The 24,565-nt window shown below is 41.1% G+C and overlaps 1 protein-coding gene across 3 annotated transcripts in view; it reads left to right on the plus strand.

The window, feature by feature from the left end:
- The first annotated feature begins 2,940 nt into the window (after positions 1 to 2,940).
- The window catches only part of slit1b (slit homolog 1b (Drosophila)), a 101,773-nt gene continuing 80,148 nt past the window's right edge, over positions 2,941 to 24,565 (plus strand). For all 3 annotated transcript variants that reach the window (XM_036136738.1, XM_036136739.1, XM_036136740.1), the window contains exon 1: positions 2,941 to 3,541. In XM_036136738.1, coding sequence (XP_035992631.1) covers positions 3,306 to 3,541 — 236 coding nt within the window. In that variant the 5' untranslated portion in view covers positions 2,941 to 3,305. The remainder of the gene's footprint in view (positions 3,542 to 24,565) is intronic.

Raw genomic sequence — 24,565 nt, forward strand, 5'->3', positions numbered from 1 at the left:
CGCAGCACGTATCTGTATTGGAACAGAAGCGTACTCGTGACGTCATGAGACGTACAGTTCTTTAGCATTTCTTTAACATTCAAAACTATTTATATATTACACCACAATAAATCTTATTGAAAAAAGTTTTAAAACAACCTTTTTAATTTCTAAAAAGCCTAAAAACTATCTTGCCGCGGTGAATTCTGGGAAAGCGGTCAGTCTGAAGAACGCACAAGTCTGTTCTGATGCATGCTCGATAAAGAGGCTCCAATCTTAACTAGTTCTCATTTAATTATCATGTTTTGTCTCAAAGAAGTAAAAATATGTAGGTAATGATGTCATCAACAAATTAGTGTATTGATTATGATATTGCCTGGAATCTCTCCTGTTGTCTTTGCTGAAATAAACTGTGTTCTATAATGACTCAGTTCTGAAAACAGCTTCTGTAATTAATATTATTACATTATTTATATATTATGTAGTTCCAATAAAATATATTTTTTACTGAAAATAATCTAAGACTTTGTTTCTAAATGTGATCACCTTTAACTGTCTTATTACTATCCGGTCAGCTCAGACAGGATTTAGCATGAGGTTTTTTCCCCCTCTATTATTACACAGTCAAAAGCCCACAGTACTGAATAACTGCCAATCGTGAAAGCTGATCTTGAGTTGGACAAAGCAAATCACTTGCTGCACATTTTTTTCCTCTAATAAAATCTTGATTTTGTTTAAGTACATCAGCTGAAAACATATTCAAATACATGTTTGTTATTATTTCAGTCACTTACCCACAGGAGGGTTGGACAGAATTGACTGAAGCTGCAACAGCAAACAGGCTTAAATCAGAGGCAACAAGACTTTTGATCAGTTTTTCAACTCCTACCCAGGAGTCTGAAGCTGCAGCTTCTCTGCATTTTCTCCATCTTTAGTTCATAAACAAACAACAAAAAAAAACTTAAGACCTCATTTAATATCCTTATATACCCTTAAGCATACCCAAACGAGATGTGAGATTTAAAGCGAGGGGAGACAGAGAAACACAGGTCTAAATGACCAAACCTAAACTATGTCTCTGGTGCCTGAGAACCCAGCAGACACCCAACAGACTCTGAACTCCCTTATGATCAAACAATCAGACTAATGAACTGTTTTAAACATTTGTTGCTTTTGTACCTATATATCTGTTTTATAACATATGCATTCTCACACATTTTGTTTATGCAATGCTTTTAAGCTCATGCTTTGTCATTTTCATTAAGTTTTCCCTCTGATTCACTTTGGATTGCCTTGTGTGTGAACCACCTGTCAGTGGACAACTAGCTTCCGGACCGAGTGCCTACAGCAGGTGAGAATGGGAGAACAATCAACACATCAACACTGGGGCCCCCCAGGGATGTGTCCTCTCCTCTTCTCACTGTATACTAACAGCTGCACATCTGTGAAACTACAGGTTTGTAGTTTGCTGACCACACTACCGTAATTGGACTGATCCAGGATGGCGATTGAGTATGCATACAGATAGAAGGTGGATTGTCTGGTCCAGTAGGGGCACCCAGAACCACCTGGTGCTAAACCCTCTATAGACTGTAGCGATGACGGTGAACTTCAGGAGAACCCCGGTCACTCTGCCCCGCTCCCCCTTCTTTGCTCAACAACAGCGTCTTCTGTGGATCACATCTGGTTCCTATAGGACCCACCCTCTCTCGGGACCTGAGATGGTCCTCACACATTGACCACATGTGTCAGAAGGGCCAGCAGAGACTGGACTTCTTGCGTCAACTTGAGAAGTACAAACTTCTTCAGGAGCAACTGATCATCTTCTACACTGCCGTCATTCAGTCGGCCGTATGCTCATCCATCTCTGCATGGTTCAGTTCATCCACAGGTATGCTGTACAGGTATGAAATAGTTCTTGACCCAACTTATCCTGGTCACAGGTTATTCACATTCTTGCCCTCAGGTCAGCATTATGGTGCATTGATGAGTAAAATGAACCAACACAGAGCCAGTTTCTACCTCCAGGCGACGTTTCTGATCAACACTTTACAGTCGGGGTAGCCAGCTACTCTACTAAGAGGAAGGAGAAAAAACAAAAACCCATACATACTGCTCTTGTTCTCACCTTTTCCCCGTGAATAATGTCTTTTCTGTTATAGATTGTAGTTGCTGTTCTGCTTACTGTTACTTGTCTGCATGTTTCTTTACGTGATGCAAGCGTTGGAACCCAAAGTCAGATTCTTTGCTTGTACCCTCAAACTTTGGAAAATAAAGTTGATTCTGGGCTAGAATTCAACTAACATTTTAAAAATGATAAAAACTGATACCCTATATATTTAAACATGTAAATTCTCCTCAGAAATATTGATTCAGATCTAGTTGATCTAAATGTGTGCGCATTGTTTCACCAGCTTTATTGATCCAATGTTTTATCTGTGCACACAGCAGAGCTTTCTCCTTGTTTCACACGTGTCATTTCATCGCTCCACAAAAATGCCCGTGCCTCTCTGTTTTCTCGTCGTCTCCAGGCGTCGGATACTTCAGAGTGATCACGACTTGCTCTGCGCTCCCTCCCTCTCTTCTCATCATGTCCATGGAGCCCTGGGCTCTTTTCTCCTCAGGGGAAGACAGTGCATGTGGGCGAGAAAGAAGAAGGGAAGAGAGAGAGAGCAGGGTGTAAGGGTTGGTGGTGGTGGTGAGGGGGGTTAGTGGACCGCTGCTGTCACTGGAGGTGGCGGCTCCTGCTACTGAATAGATGTGAGAGTTCATTCTGGGCGCTGGTGTGTGTGTGTGTGTGTGTGTGTGTGTGTGTTGGGGGGTATGTGGGAGGAGTCTTGGTGCTGTTATTTGTAAAAGCTTTTGATGGATGATTACTCTGGGTGTGTGAGATAGAGGGAGAGAGGGAGTACCCCCTCCCCACCACCACCACCCCCCTTTCTTTTTTTTCTCCTTTTTCTAGTGGCTCACTGTTCGCTGCACAATGACTCAATGAAAAGTGGAGGGGAGAGGCAAGTGCACTGTATAGCTGCAAGAGAGAGAGAAAGCACAGAGAACACACAGGGGAGCAGAAGAAAAGAAACCAATTGGAGGAGCTGGAAAGCTGGGGACAAGTAGAAGAAGAGAATACACTTGTCCTTTTCCCCCTCTCTTTATCTTTCGGAGATTCCACTCTGGGATCAAGTGGCAATTGAACTTCGGCCAGGCGTGCTGAAAACATTCTCCTGCTCTTTCTGTCCACTTTCCAAAGACAGTATAAGTGTTGGTGTGGGGACAGGGAGAGGGGATCAGATCTTTCGGCTGATAAACCTGGAGTGTCGTGGAGGATGCCAGCAGGGGGAAGAAAGGATGGAGTCGGGTCAGCAGGCTGTGGGAGGATGGCAGTGGCAGTCGTCCCGGGTCTGTGGACAATGCTGGCGTGGGCTGTCCTGGCGCTCCTGGTGGGTCAGGGAGGTGCCGAAGCCTGCCCCGCTCCCTGCAGCTGCCTGGGGACCACGGTGGACTGCCACGGCCGGGGAATCCACTCTGTTCCCAAAAACATCCCCAGAGGGACTGAGAGGCTGTAAGTAGTCATACATGCTGCTATTTTCTTCTTCTCATCCCGACGACCAAATGATCTCACGTACACCGACAGGCAAGGGGAATCCTTTAAAGTGACGGCATTCTGCTGCTCTCACTTAAAGGGGAAACAACCAATTTACACCTGCTTCTAATATTTACTCAGTGCCTTAGAGTGTAAGTTTATTTCTAAATCAGGGATTTAATAGCTGCACAAATATAATCAAACATACCCATTTATAAAACATGGTTTAAAGTAAAGCTAAACCACTGTGTTTGTGAGCTCAGCTGCAAATGAATCTGCAGTGGTAGATGAAATTAGCAGCATGACCTAGTTGCTGTGTAGTTATCTTACTATGTGCGTACAGGACTAAATTGTTTCTTGCTCCTGACCAGTCGTGCCTTTTAACTTTGTGCTGTTCTACAGCATTGTTTCCTGCTGCTTATCCTGGCTGCAACACCATGTTTGTTCTGGTATATTCTCTCACGCTTCACTTTTACAGACATATTGCTGTTCTTTTGCATCAAGTCACCATCACCTTTAAAGCAACATCAGGACTCCTTTGCTCCTGCCCACATTTCTCTCACATCTCTGTGTTATAGGAAACAAATCAGTGCTTGACAATCTGGGTAACAGGAAATGTGATTAATCCATGGGAAACGAAAACCAGCAAGGGAAAAAAATACTATAGTCACATTTTCATTTTTAAAACAGAGTTTGTTGGCATTACTTAGAAAATTCTGTCTTTTTACATTAAAACAGTTATAATTTGGTTGTTTATTAGCGCCAGATCATTTTCATATGAATATTCTGGTGCAGACGGAGCCCTGTTCAATGTTCAGATAATGCTACATTATATCATTTTTGTTATTCACAAGTTTGGTTAATTGCCAAGTTCTGTCTCTGCCCAGCAAAATTTAATTAAGAGGAAGGAGAATATGACTTTGCCTTTGTTCTTAAAAAATAAATAACATGGTGAAAGGTGAAAAGACTCCAAAAAGACATTCACTGACATCTAACCATTGTTGAATTTTTTTTATGTTTGACCAAATGGGCCAAACAGATGTTATTTTCAACACCTTTGTGGGGTCTAAAAAATGCCAGTCTTTAAGAGGTTTGCTTGAATCGATGAAAACAAGTACCCCCTAATCAGAAGTATCCACGAAAAGGATGTCCTGTGTTGACTTTCAGCGCTGCAACTCAGAAATGACCAGATTAGTTGTCACATTTATTCCAGACAATTTGCATCTGCTCTTGTTTAATGTGATGTAAGTATTGAGGGGAGATGCAAGATGCCCGATGCAAGTATTAAAACATGTTTGAGACGCAGCTGTTTGCTGTGACAGCACATTGCAGAGAACCTCCTAAACGCACTGCGTTTTCTTCATTCCTGTGACTTTTTTTGTCTCCACTCCTTAGTTTTGAACTTGTTAAAGTAAATTTTTTATTACTATTTATCTAAATTTTAAAAACTTCATTAGAATTTAAAATATTGACAACAAATAATCATAAAGGAAAACCAAAATAACTGAACTTGAAACAAACAATGTTCTGCTCTTCTTTATTTTCCTGTTTCTGAGGCCCAGCTACAGTGTGCCGTATATTTAAAAAACAAACAATCAAAAAAAAAAAAGATAATTGACTTAATGAAAATATCTGTGTGTACATCAGTGGTGTGATATTAATTTTCCCAATGGACCACATGAGTAACTAGAACTGTGGGTCAGTGTTAGCTCATTACCTGACCTAGGTTATTCCACGTTCAGAAGTCCCAACAGTCCTTTGCGTTATTAGTGATGCAGACACAGATATATCAATGATGTGATGATATTGTGCAGAATGTGCTTGCAGTTTGATATGGTGTTAACTATACATTCTTTATAAGTCCTTCTGTTCTTAGCATGAGCTGACATTGGTACAGATGCTAGGATAGTAAAGTCTTAACAGAAAGTCGGCAGTTTTTGACCTCTAAATTAAAGACAATGAAAAACGGGTATTTGGAATTGCACATAGTAATAACATTTCATGCATATTCATTTAAATAATACTCCATACATGTTTATTTTCCTTCGAGGTCTTGCACTATGAAACTTCCACTTTTAACAGTTGCGGTGCATTCCTGGCACGTTACATTCTGAACTGCACATCTTGAATCTGTTGAAGTGAAACAACTTTAACTAATGATCTTTTAAAATGGAAATCTAATTCAATCAGTTTCCAATTAAAAAGTGGGTCACCAAAAGCTGACCTTCTATATTGATGTTTTACTTTTGCACATTTGGAGTTGCTGCAGAAACCCCCTTGTGTCCACTGTCTGCTTCATGCGTCTTGAGAACGCTTTACGGCTACAGGGGCCATGTAGCCTTCTCAGGGTGAATGTGTTTGTGTTTATACCTGGTGAGGTTATGTGTTTATTTCAGGTTCCAGAGTGCTTGTGTGTGAATAATTGATGACTGTCAGGGGTGCTGGCAGAGATACATTATGCTGCTTCTCCCTTGGTTTACTGTAGTAAGGAGGTCTCTACTTTAAGGCTGATAGCTTTACAATGTTGGATGGTGGCTCGGGCCAGAGGTCAAAGGGCCTGGAAAAGCTCTGAACCTTCAGTCTTATTTTTCTACTTGAAGAGTAAATGACAGAGAAGTGAAACGATGTTGTGTGTGTTAAAGAAACATTCCTGCATAGCTACAGACTCAATGCTCGTTAGTTTAGAAGAACAGTGTCATTGATAACAAATATTGACCTTTCGTAATGATTTAAATCCAGCAGAGGTTGAGTCCGACCAGGATCATACTAAGCTTTGTTTTTGTCACAGAGTTTTTGGTTGAATTCTGAAAACAGTTGATTGGATCTTAAAGATTGGGCTATGATGTTATGCAAGACTCTTTCAGCTTTATCTCGACATCGGTGACAGCTTTTTTTTGGAACAACTCTCCTGATTAAAGGCTATTTGTTTCCCCCCAAACTAATGAAAGCCTAGAGCTGCTGAGCCTGGGATCAGGGGATAAAAACAACCGATATTTGTATGGATCTGTTAGATGCTGGGATGTGCAGTAGTTATGTTAGTTTAAAAAGTAACCTGGAATATCATGGCCCTAACCATTGTTCTGAAGGCTCCTTTTCTTTGATGGAAATTTTAAAGACATTTTAAGACCAGATATGTTGCCTGCTCTTTCTCAATTGTGCTTTTGCATTTACATGTTTAAAATGCTTTTCCTTTGGAAAGGCAACACAGATCTGCACGTGTCAGCTGCAGGGTGACAGAAAAGAGACGAATAAAGAGGCCAAAACTGTGCTGCTAACATTTGATCACTGTAGAAAAGTGGTAACCTGGTTGACTACCTCTGCAGTAGTCATGAATAATTTATCCATTCCTACACAAATCAGTATTGATGGAATCATAACATTGGGGTGTACATTTTCAATCTAGGTGAGGTATTTTGGGCTGCCAGAGGTGGCCAGACTCACTTTATAGAAATGCTTCTTGTGAAAGGTGTGTTTCTCATGGAGGCTCTAAACCTGACAGCAGTGTTCTGTCTGCACTGGAGTCCCACCCCAGTGGAACATTTCTGGAAACCCTCCAAACGGAGGCATCCAGGGGCCGTTCCAATCAGATGCCTGAACCGCCCCAGCTGCAAGCAGTGAAATCCTTCTCAATGGGGGGAGAGCTGCCCTCAGACAGGGGAGCACATCAGCTTCACTGTAAGAGTGAGTCTAGCCTCCATATGCAAGAAACTTGATTTAGCTGTTTGAACCTGGGATCTCCTTCTTTTTGGGCATGATTCAGATCTCACGACCATAGCTGAAGGTTGGAATACAGATGTACCAGGAAATAAATAAATAATTTTTGGCTCAGCTCTTTCTTTAGCTGAACAGACTGGATAACCCCAAGCAGATGATTCCCAAATCCAATCTATCCATTACCCTCTCCTTTCTACCATCACTTCTACCATTATTATCTGAGAATAGAGCGTATTTTCCATCGTATTTAGATGGCACCGACTCACAACTAAAGTCAAAAGAAACACAGATTCTGTATTATTTTTCAAATAAGCTAGGACATTTATTTTAGGTTGCTAAACCTGTCAGCATAGAAAAGTATTAATCAATGGATTTATGTATCCTCTATATCAAACTTTATACTTCTTTGTATATTATGTGATTTTTTAATGTGGTTTTTATTTGTTTTTTTTTAACCTCTTATTATTTTGTGGATTCTTTATTGTTTTTTCTTGTACATGCTACTGGGTCTGTAGATGGAAATTAGCTGAACAATAAACCAGATCTGGATTTATAATCTTTACTTGAATGTGAACTGCCATTCTGAGTAAACATTTGGCAATAGTGGATTGGAAAAATGTTTTAACAGGAAAGAGACTCCAGCAGAACTAGGATCTGGATGACAAACAGGTAAACACCGTAGAAAGTATGAATGGCTTTTTGTGTGGGTGCCATCCGAGTTTTGAAATGCCTGTTCAAAGCTCTCGGTGATCACTTGTCCATCTCAGCTCTTCTGTTGTGTGGTGTCTCACAGAGATCAGTTCTAAATCTCCCTCATCTTTTCCTTCTTATTTGCAGCCACTTGGTTTATATACTTAGAAAACCTGGCCTTGCAGCTCACTTTTATGCAGATGATGGTCAGATCTGGATCCATATAAAGAAATAAAAGTACATATATGGATACAAACTCTGTAATGCCACTACTTTTTATTTGACCTGAATAAAGTGTCATTGAGAGTAAGGTCCTGGCCAAGGGGCAGCAACAAATAAAACACAAAAAATTTTAAAATTAGGTACATTATCGAACTAAAGAACTTTCAGTTTGGAGTAAAAGCATTCAATGAGATGAATTCAGTAATTTAATAGTTTTCTGTAGCAGATTACAGAAGGATGGAGCAGAGTGAACCCAATATCCAGATGAGATTAAAGCCTGGATGCTACTTAAAAAAAAAGAACAACTTTATTGTTTTTGGTAAATGGCTTGTACTTATACTGCGCTTTAACTAAACTGACGACCCCAAAGCGCTTTATACTACAGTCAGTAATTCACCAATTCACACCCTGATGGTGGTGAGCTATGTTAGTAGCCACAGCTGCCCTGGAGCATACTGACAGAGCTGAGGCTGCCATGCATCAGCACCACCGGGCCCTCTGACCACTGCCAGCAGGCAATGCGGGCGAGTGCTTTCTACATCATTTGTCTCCAGATGAGGCAAATTATTGCAGCTTGTCCATGAGCTGGGCCTCAGAAGTAAAAGCATCTTTCCCCCATTTTAACTTCCCTTCACTGGCTGCCTATTCCTTTTAGGATTCAATTCTTAGATACACTCATATTGAGACTATTGGATCGTTTTTCTAAAGGACACATCATAACCACCACTGGGCAAATATAGACATAGTCAATGGGACCTTTTGAACTGTGTATTGTTTCCCAGTCCCAGATAAATTAGCTCATCCTACAGCAGAGAGGAGCGACTCATTAAACAGTTATTTGTTAAAGGTCTTGTCGTCCAATGAGCATGTAAGGTGATCTGAGTGTGTGTCAGCTGGACAGCCAGCCACTGGGAGAAAGAGTCAGCGGTGTATGAGCTAGTCAGAGTGTGTGTTCAGTTACCCCAGCTCTGAATTCCCTGGGAAGGCTGCTTGTGCAGAGTAATAACCGGGTCATTTATCAAGGTGACTGCACCAGTCAAACTAAACATCCCTTCTTGTTGGATTGTCATGGCAATGCTACAAAATGGACTGAATGCCCTTTGGGCTTTAATGAGTCTGGTTATTGTAGCAGAAAAAAGAGGAAGGGGTGTTATACAGACAGAAATGAGAGATGTATGAATGAGAGTGTGACTGCCGGCAGCTGAGTTATCATCAAACGTAAGAACCTCGCTTTATAACAATTATAACCCACATTTGTTATTCAGTGTTTTATCTGATCAAAAGTAGCGCTTGACAAAATATTAAAAAGTTCATATTTTTTCTGCCTTGCAACCCTATGAACTTTTCACATTTTATGTAAATGTTTTATGCGTTAGACAAAGTGCCACAAAAACTGTTAGGTGGAAGGAACATTTTCATCTTTTTTTACAAACAGAAATCTGAACATTTGTGATGTGCATTTTTATCTTTCCCCCTTTATGCTGAAACCCCTGGGGAAAATCCAGGAGAATTAATTAGAATGATCAGAGTTAACTTTATCTGACAAGTTTATGGGTTCATACAAGGGATTTGACTTTGGATTCCAGCACACGCATTCTGAAAAAAAAGAGAGAAAAGGAAAAAAACAAAGACTATCAGAACAACAACAGTCTATAGCAACAAAACCAAACAAATAAGTATAATATGTACAAGGCACATTTTTTCTAATATATACACATATATCTGTACATTTATGCATACAAGGAGTAAAAACCCGGCCGAGTTAGTGCAAATATGCTTATTGTTACTGCAGAGTAGCTGGCTACCCTGGCTGTAAGGGGATAGAAACTGGCTCTGTGTCGGCTAAAACGAGCCGACATACTAGCACTGACCTGATGGTAAAAGTCTGACTGACCTTTGAACAGGACGTGTTGGGTTGACAGCTATGCTAGCTGCCTTTTTACTGACCCTGGACGTGTCCGGGTCATGAATGGAGGCAAGGTCAGTCCTGATGATCCTCTCTGCAGCTCTATTTGTTGGCTGAGGTTTGGACCTGTCTAGTTTTGAAGAGAAGACGAGAGGGCAGAGGATACACCCCTGGGGATCACCGGTGTTGATTGTTCTAGAGTTGGAGAAGATGCGATCCAGCTTCACCAGCTCCTGGCGGTCGGTCAGGAAGCTGGTTATCCACTGACAGGTGGAGGGAGGCACTGTGAGCTGGGTGAGCTTCTGGTGGAGGATGCCAGGGTTGATCATGATGAAGGCCGAGCTGAAATCTACAAACAGGATCCTGGTATATGTCCCTGGATGATCAAGGTGCCAAAGGATGACCAAGATTGATCCAGGTTGTGGACCCAGGTTGACAGAATCCTCTGTTGACCAACACCAGCCGTTTAAAGGATTTCATAATCACAGACACAGCACGGGTTTTCAGACAGAGGGGGGAGACACCATCAGAGCTTTCTTCCCACTTAGATGCTTGAAAGCCCTGTTGACAACTTCCTCTTTAATCCTAGGTGTCAGCAGGGGTGGAAAGGAGAGGTTTGAACAGTTGTTGGTGGGGAGTGTAGGGGGCCATTGTGTAAGAGTGAGCCGTGAATGTTGATGATCAAACCTACAAAAGAAGTGGTTCAGCTCCTCAGCAGGGCGGGATGTGTTCAGAAGTGATCTAAATGGTAAACAGAGTCCACCTTAGGGTAATTAAATCTAAGTTTAAATCCAGCTGCTGTGTGAAGACCTCAGAGATTTGTTTGAAAATGTTAGAGAATAAACCAAGACCAAGGAACACAGCAGACAGGTCAGGGAGAAAGTTTTGGAGAAGTTTAAAACAGGTCATTAAAAAAAACATCCCAAGCTGTGAACTTGGTATCTCATGGAGCTCTGTTCTATCAAGTATCTGAAAATGGAAAGAGCATAACTCAAAACATACCTAGGCATGGCCAGAAAAGCAGCCAAGATGCCTATGGTGACCGTGGAGAAGCTGCAGGGATGCACTACTCAGGTGGGAGAATCTGTTGAAATGACATCTGGAATTGTGCATTCAACAAATATTTACAGTATAAAGAGGGTCAATAATAAAGACGTTTTTGTAACGTTTCTGGCACTGGAGCTGATCTAATTATCCACTCAGCACACCTGTTCAGTTTCCACCCTGCCTGCAATTAACTTCCAGTGTTTTCACCTGTTCTCACCTCCATTTAAACTCCGTTCTGATCAGTCTCCAGTGCCAGAACGTCACATCTGACCCCGTTTCTCAAGCTCATGGTAAGAGCACTCCAGCCTCAGTTTTTCCCGTTTAACTTACCTGTCTGTTGCCTGTTCTGACCTGTCTTGTTTTTTGAGTCTGCACTAGCTCTGTTTTTTACCTGGATGTCTGCTCATAACCTCTGTGGATTGTTTTTGCCTGCATGAGCCATCGTCTCTTTAATAAACCCATAAGCATTAGCTCCGTGTCTGGCTTACATTGGATTCACCTCAGCAAATCATCACAGTTTTAGAAAGATGGCTATAAGAAGCCATGTTTGCAATTTAGAACAAACCATGTAGCAAAGCCCATGCCGTTGATATTGGGGCCAGCCCACCAACATTTGTTTAAATAACAAACATCTGAAATCATTGTATGCATGTCCAAAGCGCTCTCAGTAGACAGCCATGGGGCACAAATCCTACGGCCCCAAGCACAGATTGCCCAACCAAAATACTGGAAATGCACACATTACGTTTACCTTCTGCCAGAAAGTGTGTGACCATCCAGTGTTGGTTGTCCTTACTGGCTCATTGAAGGATTCATGTGAATCTTTTCTGTTCAATCAATGAACAGTATTAGTGAGCCTTTATTTGTAATTTTATGTATAGAAATAAAATTACATTTAGCTTATGTAAAATGGCATTTCCTAGCGTGGTGGTTTATGCTGATGTATCTCTTTCATTTAAAACTGATCAAAGTCAGGTTGTATTAATCATAGAAATATTAGTTGCTGCTAATAGGTGTTGAGTTTTTGTGTCCCATTTAACTTGTCATGCCAGAGACGCCACTGGACATCACCCTTAGCAAACTATCACCAATGCAAAATATGGTAATGACAGCTTCACGCTGTGAGGATGCTCTTCTCAAAGCTGTTCAGAGTTGATGGGAAGATGAATGGAGCTAAAGTTGGAAAATCTTGGAAGAAAACATGTTAAGTCTCCCTCATACTTGCGCATACTGTGAGCCGTGCGGACTCTGTGCGCACGTTTTACACTTCATTGTTGAGCATACTTATTCCCTGTATTTCTAGTGATAAATTCATAAATTTCCCACACTTTCTACCTGTGAGATGAGGCAGGGGAATGGATAGCAGCATGTTAAATTGGCTAGTTAAGCACCTAGAACAGTTTTTTCTTCAGCAGTCCCCCAGTGCACACCTGGCAGTGCAGCACAGACAGAGGCTGTGACGCTGCACGTCCTTGCAACAGCCTGCTTGGAGCAGCTCAGTGTATCAGCTTGGTGTCACATAAAAAACAGTTTGATGTGAAGACTTCTTCCCACCAAGAAATTTATAATGTGACTTTGAGTGTTGTAAAAATTGAACTTTGCGTATATGAGTGTGCGTGGAGTCCACCTTGAGAATGCCATAGTCCACGTGGACATCTGTGGACTTATGTCTGTGCAGGTATGTGGGAGCCTTTAGAGGTTGCAAAAGACTTGAGACTGGGGTAGAGATCTACCTTCCAGCAGGACATTGACCAGGAACATGCAGTCAGAGCTACAAAGGAATGAGTGTGATCAAAAATATTTCCGTTTTGAAAGGACCCAAGGACTAGTCTCCAACTGTGCGAAACTAGAACAAATATACCTCAAAAGACTTGCAGCTTGTACTAAAAAGTGTTTCAATGAAGTATTAATTCAAGGGCTCAGCACACGTTTATAATTTTTATTTACAAAAAAGTTAAAACAATGTTTTTGTATCTCTCCGAACCTACCTATAGCTCTCTGTCTGTATGTATGTGACAATACAGTATATTTGCAGGGAAACAATTATCTTTCTTACATTCTTATATTCTTACTATAAAGATATTGTCTTAGTAATTCACTACAAAAGTACAATTAATAGTAAATAAATACATTGAAAAGTGCATCCTTGCTTTTTGTCTTTTTCGTTTGCAAAAACCTACCCATAGTTAAAATTCACCCACTGAAAAACAAACCAAGTTAAGCATGCAGAAGTAATGATCTGATTTGGCATTAACTGGGTGCAAATGCAGATGGCCGATGGGTATGTAAATGGGTCCATTTGCAAGAATCTGGCACATCTTGGGTTTGCATGAGGCTGGGTAGTCCCTTTGTACAACTCCCCAACATGTGAGATGTAGAGATGTCTCAGTGACCCGATTTGAGAACCAAATGGTGGATAATTAAGCCCAAAATTATTCATACTCCCACAGATTTACATTTTTTTAAAACATGTTTTTGTTTGTTCAAACAGCATAACATAATACCCAAAATTCTATGCCGTTCCAAGGCATCTTTACTACTCTGATTAAATGAGAACGTCAACACATGAAGAGGAAGGAAAATGTGATATTGTTTAAAAATGATTTATGCATAAAAATCTGAAGAGTTCATTTGTACGTGTAGAGCATATGAGAAGAGGACATTTTCAGCTCATGCCAAAGAGTCTTAGTCATATTAGGGTCTGGGTTCTGACTGGGCCAATCTAACTCATGAATTTGATTTAGTCTCAAACTCCAATCATTGAGGCCTGGTGTACCACAACCTTTAAATGTGTCCCTTGCTCTACACACCTGAACCAAATTGCTAAACTGCCACAATAGCTACGTTGACATGGACAAAAATAATTGGAATAAACGACCGATCAGAATAAAAATGTGTTATGTAAACAAACCAAGCAGAATATTGTGATCGGATTAAGCTCAATTGGAATGAAATTGTATTCCGAATGAAAGGGGTGGTTTATGCCGTTTGATAATCTGATCAACATGCATATAAACACTTGTCAGGCTCATTATTCCGAATTTGGCAAACTAACCCTTGTACGCTTGTGCCCGACGCAAACGTGACGTATTTCCATATTGTTGAGTGGCAGAAATACATCGGGAAGCAAAACTGTTGGGGATATAACATTTCTATTTGAAACACTAAAATAACTTATACACACTATAAGTCGCACTTAATTTTCTCAAAAATGTATGGTGCGCCTTACAATTCAGTGCGCCTTATAAATGATTACCGTTGCACTTTCTGACTGATTTTATGTGGTACAATGCGCTCAAAAATCTATTAAAATGGTTAAGTATAACTTTGGTAAGCAACAAAGCTCAATGGATATTTGGAGCATTACGGTACACTGTGTCACTACCTGATTGGACCCTGAGCTGTCTATAAGACTGCCTGACTGTAATGTCTAAACTAGAGGTGCATTCATGTAAGACCCCGACATTCTTGGGCGTAGCTCACTCTGCAGAGGTCCACGCGTACAGGTACGTGTATAGCTTCATTTATACGGCTTCTTGGAGGCAAGAAGTCTTTACATCAAACTGTTTGACACCAAGCTTGATACACTTAGCTGCTCCAAGCAGACGGTCGCAAGGATGCGCGGCATCACAGTCCCTCTGTTCTCACTGACAGGTGGGAGCCTGCTGGTAAAGAGACGACTATAGGTGCTCAGCTAGCTAATCACACATTTTAACATCTGTTCCGGCGCTTCGTCCCACTGGCATAAAGAGTTGGAATTGTAGGAATTTGTCACAAGAAATGTAGGAAACAGTGGAGAGTCAGTGTGGAGTCCGCACAGCTCACAGTATGCACACAGTACACCTGAGTATGTGGGAGCCTTCAGGCAGCCCGCGCCTGGAGTACGCGCTAGCAACAATAAACCTAGTAAGTTAATTCAATATAAAAGTTACGTTTATTTTTGCTTCATGTTAGAAACAGGTTAATGTACAGAGACGGATAGCTCTCTCTCTCAGGAGAGAGCTGTGTACGTGAAGAGATGGAATGATAATACACACTTATAAGTCCTGTCTATGTCTGTCAACAAAGACAGACATAGACAGGTTAGTTCACGGTGCGCCTTATTATATGGTGTGCCTTATGGTCCAAAAAATACGGTAATACTGCTTTGTTAACTTTTTTGTTGTTGTTCAGCAAAGTTCTTCTTCTTCTTCTTCTTTGTTTTTTTTAGAGGAATTTGAGAACTGTGCTTGTAAAAGTGGTTATATTCTGAATAAAGCCAGGTGCATATACACGCACATTACGATTGGGTAATTGATTGTATGTCCATATAAATGGTACAACCCGATTCATTTTTCTTTTTTAATCTGAATACATTTCTATCCGATCATGACATTTTGTGCATGTAAACATAGCTGATAGCATGCAGCTAAGCTCTATGGTGCGCTGCTAATGAGCTAATATTAGAGTCAGGTGTGTTGAAGCACAGATGCATCTAAATGTTGCAGGATACTGGCCCTTGAGGACTGCAGTTGAAAAACTGGTCCCCGCTGTTGTCTCCACCAGACACCCACCCCGATAACTACTCACCCCTAACATACAACACAATCCCTCCAGTCAAAATAACTCAAACTGCCTACTACTACCTAGACCTAAACTGAGCAACAGCTGGGGATGAGATTGGGTTGTTTTTTATGGAGGTGGGCAGTTTTTACATTGTATTGGGGCAAAAAACTGTCTGATCTTTTAACCCTGAGTGGTAGTCTTAGGGGTTAGCGGTTAGCAGCTAGTGTTAGCTTCAACTAATTTCTCTCACAGTTTAGTGGCTTTTGGTTAGCTGTGCCCACCACTGAGTATTGTAAAGTTTCTGCTACACATAGTGTGCCACACATAGGCCAAAACATTCACATTTTGTCTCATCCGATCAGAAAACCTTCTTCCGTATATTTGCTGTGTCTCCTACATGGCTTTTGGCCAGATCTGTGGTATACATGACTAATAGTTGTTATGCCAATAGATTCTTCTACCTGAGCTGTGGATTTCTCCATCACCTCCAGAGTATTTTCAGACCTGCTTCTCTGAATAACCATCTGTGTATCTGGACTTATAGCTGAGGTGGAACACAGGCAATAACAAGTTAGGTTACTTTTAAAGACAATTAACTGCAGTAGAGTTACATAGGAGTATCACAGTAAAGGGTGATGAATCTAAATGCACATCGAGCTCCACAAAATCTTATTTGTAAGCCTATAAATACTTTAGCTTGTGATTCTAAGCATATTGTTACATGAGACAAATGCTATTGCAAATGCTACTCTATAAATAAAACGTGAGCAAAATAAAACAATTTGCACGAATCTTTGCATTTTAACACATTTCAAGTGTTTACATGCTTTTCTTTCAATACTTTGAAACTTGAACAATGTGAACACTCTTCTGTTTAACCTCTAAAATAAACTGCCGCAGAAATGAAGAGTGTGCTTAATATGAATCCAAACACCCACCACCAGATATTAATGTGGTGGAGATTAAGAAGATGAGTTTCAGATATACGACTAAATTACAGTACAGTGTTTTCTTTTCACGCATTTTTCTGTTTCTCAACTGCTGACTCTTTGTCTCAGGTCCAAACATGCTCCTGTTTCTCACTTTTATTACCAATCGCTGCTTTCTCAGCTTTTTCCTCTGCCTCTTTCCGCTCTCTGCCTATCTCTTACAATCATCCATCTGAGTCCCCTGCGGTCCCAGAGCAGGAAAGATGCTGCTAATGAAGTGTCATTAGACGTGAGTGCATATAATGCTGCTAAAATCAGTCACATCTCCTGCTTTGCCACGGGGGAGAAATATGACGGATGAGACAAATAAGCCGGAGAAAAAAAGGAAACTGAGAAAAGGTTCTGGAGGTGGAGTGAGAATAAGAAAGAAGGTGAGTTTCTCAGGGGAAACAGAGGGGATTGTGGAGGTGAAGATGAAAGAGGACAATTGGTGAGGAGAGCGGTGAAAGACGAAGGGATTGTAATGGAAGATAAAGAGATAAAAAATAGAAAAATGTGGAAATTGAGTTTCATTTTCATGTTGGCCATCCAGTCTACTTTTTACAATAATTAATTGCAAAATTTACAAAAAGAAGATTCCTTTTTCAAACCAGATAAAATCAGACATTTGGATTTTTCTGCACTTAGTGACACTTAGAGCTAAGCCCAGAATTTGCAGTGCTGGGTTAGTTAGAAGCCAGAGAAACCCCCAGCTCAGTGGCAGATTGTTCTGTTCTCATCTCAAATAAGAAAAGAAAATAGCAAACTTGGGTTTTGACATAGAAAATGCTTACTGGGATATTTTTACCCCGTTTGTGACAAAATTGCTATTGTTACAGTTTTTGACCAATATGTCCCAGTATCTAAAATCAGGGTCCACAGTGGTCCATCTTCTGCACCAAATCTTTTTTCTTCTATTTGGTCAATCTGTCGTTTTTCTGGATTTTCAGAGATTTCAACAAAGCCACATTTTTGCCGCATTCTTTGGTCATGAAAAATACAAACACTAGCCTGGTTTGTTGAACAAGCAGCCAGATCTTTGTTATTATGTGCCTCTAATGATCTACTGATGGTGACATTCCAGGTGATGCATCATGTTTCCAAATCTGCTCTGAAAGGGAGCCAAAATTTGACGATCATGTTTGAGGCCTTCGGCTGGTTGGATCTCATCCCTCTCTAGCCAACAGACACACCTCCTTGGTTATTGGTTGATATATCTGGAATGTTAATTCTGTTAATAATTTTTAGCAGTCAGTCAGGGCAGTCTCTGCCTCAAGCAGAGAATTTGTGTATATCTTGGTGTTGGACTGATGGTTGGATTAAACAGATAGATAGTCCGATTGGGGCTTCATCTGTAGAATGCCCCAATCCATCATGATGGGGACTGAGCAGGTCCAAAAAGTTCCGACCATCATCAATGGTCATGAGATGTGGACCATGACAAAATAAAGGCTAAAATCGATATCCCCTTAAAAATGGGAAGAGGAGCTTCATTATTACCATTTTGGATGACTTGTTCCTGGCAAAAGTTCTCTTTGGAAATGTCCCCGATTTCAGTGTGTCATGATGGAGCAAAAAAAGGTATTTACCTGGTCCTGCAAAGTAGAGCTTTGCCGAACACACCTTCCCCGCCCCGTCGGCGTTGTAGTTCAGACAAAACAAATCCGGTCAGACGTCCCCATTTTTCATTAGAGAAATCAAATCTGGTCACCCTAAGGAGGAAATACACTGGCCACATAACGTAAACAGCGCGGCTTATGAGCGTATTTTTAAAAGCACAAATTTACACCAGACGCTGCAAAGTACGCAGCTGTGTGATTCTGTGGAGAAAAGAACTTTTGTCAAGGGTAATTAAAGAAAGACAAATTATCAGTAATATATGAATATCAAGTTATCAGTAACGTATCCTATGTTTTGATCACCTAAAAGTCAGTGTCTTGACCATATCTGATTAGAAATTGCACATTTTAATTTGTTAGCTTGTCACAATTACATCATCCATGGCGCTTTACTTTCAACAGACATTTTAACAGATTTTTGAGCGCATTGTATCACAGTAAGCACAACTTTAATCTTATATAAGCGCACCGGAATATAAGATGCATCAAGTTTTGGGGAAATGTAAGGCTTTTAAGTGAGTCTTATAGTCTGAATAATACAGTATCTGTGTTTCTTGATGGCTATTTTGTCTGAACAGAGAGACAAAATTATTATTATTATTTTCTTTTCTTTTCTTTTTTTTTTCTTTTTCTTATCTACTTCTTTTTGATCCACTGTATAAACGAGGACACACTGTATATACCTGATGCACCTTGTCCTACTTTTGGCACCTTCTTCTGATTACTGATTACTGAGCCGATGTGACAAGTGAATTTCTCCAATGTGAGATCAATAAAGCCTATCTTATAGGTTTCTGCAGGTCAGCAATCTATTTCTTTATATATTCCTGACTCGGCATATAAGGTTACATACTTTCAGAGTCTAACATCTTGGTCCTACTGGTGAATTGTGCATGTAGAGAACTTTGCTCAAATGCTAGGCTAATGATGGTCCCTTCCTGTGTTTATGTAACTTGTTGATTATTCAGCTCCTGACATAGTATTTAAGTGCAGTTCCAGTAAATCTTTTTTGAACAAACTTACTGAAAAGTCTGCTCTTCTGCTTTTTAAAGGTGCCATGACATCATTGTATAACCCATTTCATCTAGTTGATATTGCAGCATATGGAACTTCTCCAAATAGGGTTGGTTGCAGTATTGATATGCAGCTCTACCTAGTTGACTTCACTCTGATGGGCTACAACCATATTTGGAAAACCTGTCGGCGTAACACTCGGCTACAAATCCATTATTATGGTTTCATGGCTGGTGAAGTGTTTGTGTTGCAGCATGTCAGACAGGAGAGGCCAAGCTGACCAAAGGCTTTAAACTGGCGGTGCGATTCAACACAATGGGACTGAAATAAATAGCTACATAGACCTCTCTGCAGCGGGGAGCTCACTGCAGCTGCACCTACTACCCGATACCGTAGTGAAGCTCCTCGCTACAGCTGGGATCCAGGTCTTCACCGCAGGACCTCAGCGGAAAACACGTTGCCAGCATACCCGCTGCAGTTACATTATGCAGCTGTCTGCCAGCTCTCCACGGCGGTGAGAGTCACGGTGGATGTTTCTATTACAAACTCACCTTCCTTACATTTGACAGCATTTAGAAATTAAATAAACTTACGGGTAATGGCAGCATTGTGGTCACAACCTTTTTTAAACTAGTTTGTTCGAAAACCAAAACTTGAATTCCCCCACAGGAATGTTCTGTCATGTTCTATTCTGTTATTAAACAAATAATAATTACTGAGAGCTAAGCTTCGTTTCAAGTCCTTTGCATCACGCTGTTGCTTTAAGTGTTTGTACAACAGATGTCTGTTGCCATATGATTGCAACTGAATAAAGAAAGCAACTTCAAATGGTCACTGTGAAACAATGGAGATACCGGTGGTGGCAGCATCATGCTGTGGGGATGCATTTCTTCAGCAGGGAGAGAAGCCTGTCAGATATGATGGGAAGATGGATGGAGAGAATACACATGCACACCACATATTTTGAGATTTTTATTTGTAGAAAAATAGAAAAAAAAGTATAATTTTCTTCCATTTCACTATGATGCACTACTTTGTATTGGTTTATTAGATTGATTGCTGGTAAAATTCATTGGAATTTGAGGATGTAATATAAGAAAACGTGAAAAGGTTTAAGAGGCTTGAATTCCTTTCCAAGGTTCTGTATAAGCCAAAGGTAAAATTACTTAAACCAAGAAACAAAACAAGCAAACAAAAAAACTAAAACTATATGGATTTATTGTTGCAGAGTCTTAAGAACAAAGATGAAGTTAATATAAAAACCACTCCAGATTCAGATTCTGGAATTGTTCTGTTGTTAATATTTATCTGGGACTCTGTTGTTTGTATACCTACAGTCTATGTGCCTTCCTCAGCGAAGCAGAATCTTGTTTATCCTGGGTGTGTGTGTATCTTGATACTTTATTGATCACCACATTTTTCAGTGGCTCAGCTAACAACCAAGTTAAAATTGCACATGGCCACTCATTTGTATCCAAAACCACTGGGGATGTGTGCAATTTGCAAGTGAGGAAGACACGATGAACCGAGAAGCTTTGAGCGCTCAGCATTAGTATATGCTGTATGCCATATGCTCACTGTATGTAGCTACAAAAACAGACTTTACAATTACACAAATGATGTTCAGCATTTATTACATCATTTCTCTTCAGCAATCTGAAGGGAGTCGTGTTTACTGGAAGTCACGTATCTGTGCTGGCCTCTCTGTCCTTTTTGTAAGCTGACCTCCTGCTGCTCTCCTTCCCTGTCAGACGTTGCTGTGGAGAGCAGCGCTGAGCGGGGTAACTGCCAACCGAGGCGGCCGATTGTGTGTGCATGTGCAAGACGCGTTCTGCTTTAATGAGCTATTGTCTGGCTGAGTCTCCAATCAAGTGGAGTCTGTCGCTCAGCTGACCCCGTGACCCAGCCGTGCTGCACAGAAATCAATTAACCATGCATCATTGTTCCTCTCCTTCCTCCTCCTCACAAAAATACAGCTCGTGGGGACATTTTGCAATTAGCAGCTTGCTGTGCTTTATTTTTTTCCAGAGTGAAGCATGTCATGATGTGGACATCACTGACTGTATGCCTCGTTCTCTTGATGCTTGTTTTGCTCGTGCACATTTATTGTCAGGGTGATTTCACACCCATGTAGGGAGTTATTCTGGACCCACCACCATGCTGTTTGATCCAGTTATCCTTCACTCCCTCCCATGTAGCCAATCTCCTGCTTCTACCTTCTTTCCTGCTCTCCCCTGTTGTCACCTAGAACAAGCAAGCTCTCCATCTTTAGCCTGTCAGACTAACAAAAGAAAAGAGTTTACTAGCAACGAATTTATTATTATTTCTCCTACTTCGATAGTTTCTATAGCATACAGTGGCTATGGCAACATGACTAACTTGACAGTCCCAAACAGACACAGAAATTGCTTGATTCCATGTACCGACGCAGCATGTTGTTAGTGCACATGTAAATTTAAAGCTGATTGTCACTAAGTCATGTGACTGAGGTTTGTACTGAGTGGGGAGCAAGTGGATACAATCCATTATCTCTGTTAAGTATGTTTGTAATGTCAGTTCAACACTATCCATTCAGAACTGAGAAACCTTCAGTCCCTGTCCTCTGGGTTGTCTCGTTCAGTTAACATTTTCATTTGTTTTCAGTTACAGAGCGTGACTCCTTGACTCTCACTGGGGAGAATTTAGGCAAGATGAACGGCATGAATGAAAAGAAGAATTGTATTCAGGAAACATGAGGATGCATCAGAAACAGAAGTTAATTCTTGGATCATAAAAAAAAAAACCTGTATCATGTTTTCTTCAGTCCAGAGAAAACTTGATCACTCCACATGCATGAGCTACTGGTATACCTCATGTATTTTTTTTAATACTCAAAACATGCAGTTTTTTAAAATTTTGTTTTATTCTGCTCTGTTCCACTCCATTGATTAGAATGAGCAGACACACTCACTATCATCATAACTACCTCCACCAGTTCCGCCTGTTGGCACACCTTTAAATATCTGCTTCTCATTCTCTACCAGACCATCTTGCCATCCAGCATTGGTGTTTGCATCACCTGTTTTTGACCCTGTTCTGTTTTTGGTTTCCTGCTTGCCTTGACCTCACTGGATACCTCATTGGCCTTCTCACTTCTGGACATGACCTTGGACTGTTTTCTCCACCACCATTCCAGCCAAGCCCTTTGTTACTGTCCGCCTTCTCCTACCTGCCAACCCATGTATGACCCTAGCTCACCTCGTGGACCTGCTCTCTGCCTGCAGACTCATCTGCCTGTCATCTCCTGCAGTGAGCAGCCCGCTCCTTTCTGGAATATTGCCTACCAGTATTCAGTGTTTATTTTCTGTTTTATTTATTGGAAAACCTGATAAGCGTAACACCGTGTCTGGCTCAAATATCAGGTTCTGAGCTTAACAGTTTGCTGTGTTCCACACTATGTTTGTGGCAAACTTGCTAACATGGCTTCCTATAACTTTAACAACAGCTTTCTTTTTGGTACTCCATCCATAAAGACAAAACTACATTACGGAGTACATGACTAATAGTAGTTCTGTCCACCTGATCGATGAACCTCCATGGTTACTGTGGGTCTCCATGCTGCTTCTCTGGTTAATGCTCTCCTTTACCTGACCTGTCAGTTCTGGGGAGAGGCCATGTCCTGGTAGGTCTGCAGCTGTGACATACTGTTTCCATTTTCAGATGGATTGAACAGATTTCTGGGAGATGTTCAAAGCTTGGAACACTGTTTCATACCCTTTTGTAAAACAAATAAAGGTTTCAGCTATTTTCTGTTGGTCTATTACATATAATCCCAATAAAATACACTGTCAGTGAAAAAAAATCATCAGGTATGATAAGCTTGGCAAAGTCCCTCTCTTTGATCAGTTTTCTACTCAGGATTATGTATTGCATCACATTTTCCAGTGGTGAAACAGCCTAAGCAAGAGCAATCTGATATGTCCATGTATCCAATCAGGGTGGAGAGCTAGTTTCTGTTGTCAGAATTCAGTAAAACATTTGTGAAATCAAATAGCTGACAAATTGCTTCATAGGACTGAGAAACATAGTCCCTCCAGCGTGTCATTGGTCTTCCCCTGGGCCTCCTCCCGGTGGGACGTGCCCGGAACACCTCACCAGGGAGGCGTCCAGGAGGCATCCTGACCAGATGCCCGAGCCACCTCAACTGGCTCCTCTCGACGCGGAGGAGCAGCGGCTCTACTCTGAGTCCTCCCCGGATGACTGAGCTCCTCACCCTATCTCTAAGGGAGAGCCCAGACACACTACGGAGAAAACTCATTTCAGCCACTTGTATCCAGGATCTCGTTCTTTTGGTCACGACCCAAAGTTCGTGACCATAGATTAGGGTAGGAACGTAGATCGACCGGTAAATCAAGAGCTTCGCCTTTTGGCTCAGCTCTCTCTTCACCACAACGGATCGGTACAGCGCCCGCTTCACAGCAGACGCTGCACCAAAGGCACTTTACCCAACATGAATTCTTTTAATTATAAACTATTTAAAGGATGTCAAATAATTTCTTTACAGAAGGAATGTTTGTTGACTTCTAATGTTTAAATCTGGCAACAGTAAAAGCATTAAAAAATAAATCTGAGGCCAACCTGATAAAAACCTTCAGATCATGAATGAATCTCTATTTCAGGGGGTGTTTTCTTTGTATTCTTGGTCCTCTGTTTTTCTCAGTCTCATATATGTAGCGGGCAGGACAAGGTCAGATTGCTCCACCCTTTACAGTAGGAAGGGAACATGACACTCCACAGCACACACACACACAAAAACCTGCCAGTGACATCATCTTTTCGTTCTTCGGTCCGCCAGGCCAACATAGTAACCTTCCCAGCTTTAAGCAACATCTAGATGCTAGCAAATTGCTACTGTTGAATGAAAATAATTATCATAGTCTTTTATAGTCATTGTAATACATTCCAATGAAATGTGTCCACTGCCTTCAACCCGTCCCTTAGAGAGCAGCGGACTACTCTCTACCACTGTGTGGTGCCTGGGAAGCATTCTGGGGCCAATGTTCTTGCCCAGGGACCCAGAGTGGCAGTGGCAGAATGGAGAACTTTCAGCCTCTCCATGACCCAAGCCCCTTGCTGTAACCACCAGGCCCCTACTCGCTGTTTTATATTACATGAACCAACTATAGAATAAAGTAATTTAACATAATCATTTCAACGGGAGATATAAATTGATAGCTACATTGGACTGGACAATACATGTAAGCGAACCTCTGGGGAAAAAATCTTGAATTACTTAGCT

Source organism: Fundulus heteroclitus, chromosome 5, assembly GCF_011125445.2.
Source record: "Fundulus heteroclitus isolate FHET01 chromosome 5, MU-UCD_Fhet_4.1, whole genome shotgun sequence".
Lineage (NCBI taxonomy): Eukaryota > Metazoa > Chordata > Actinopteri > Cyprinodontiformes > Fundulidae > Fundulus > Fundulus heteroclitus.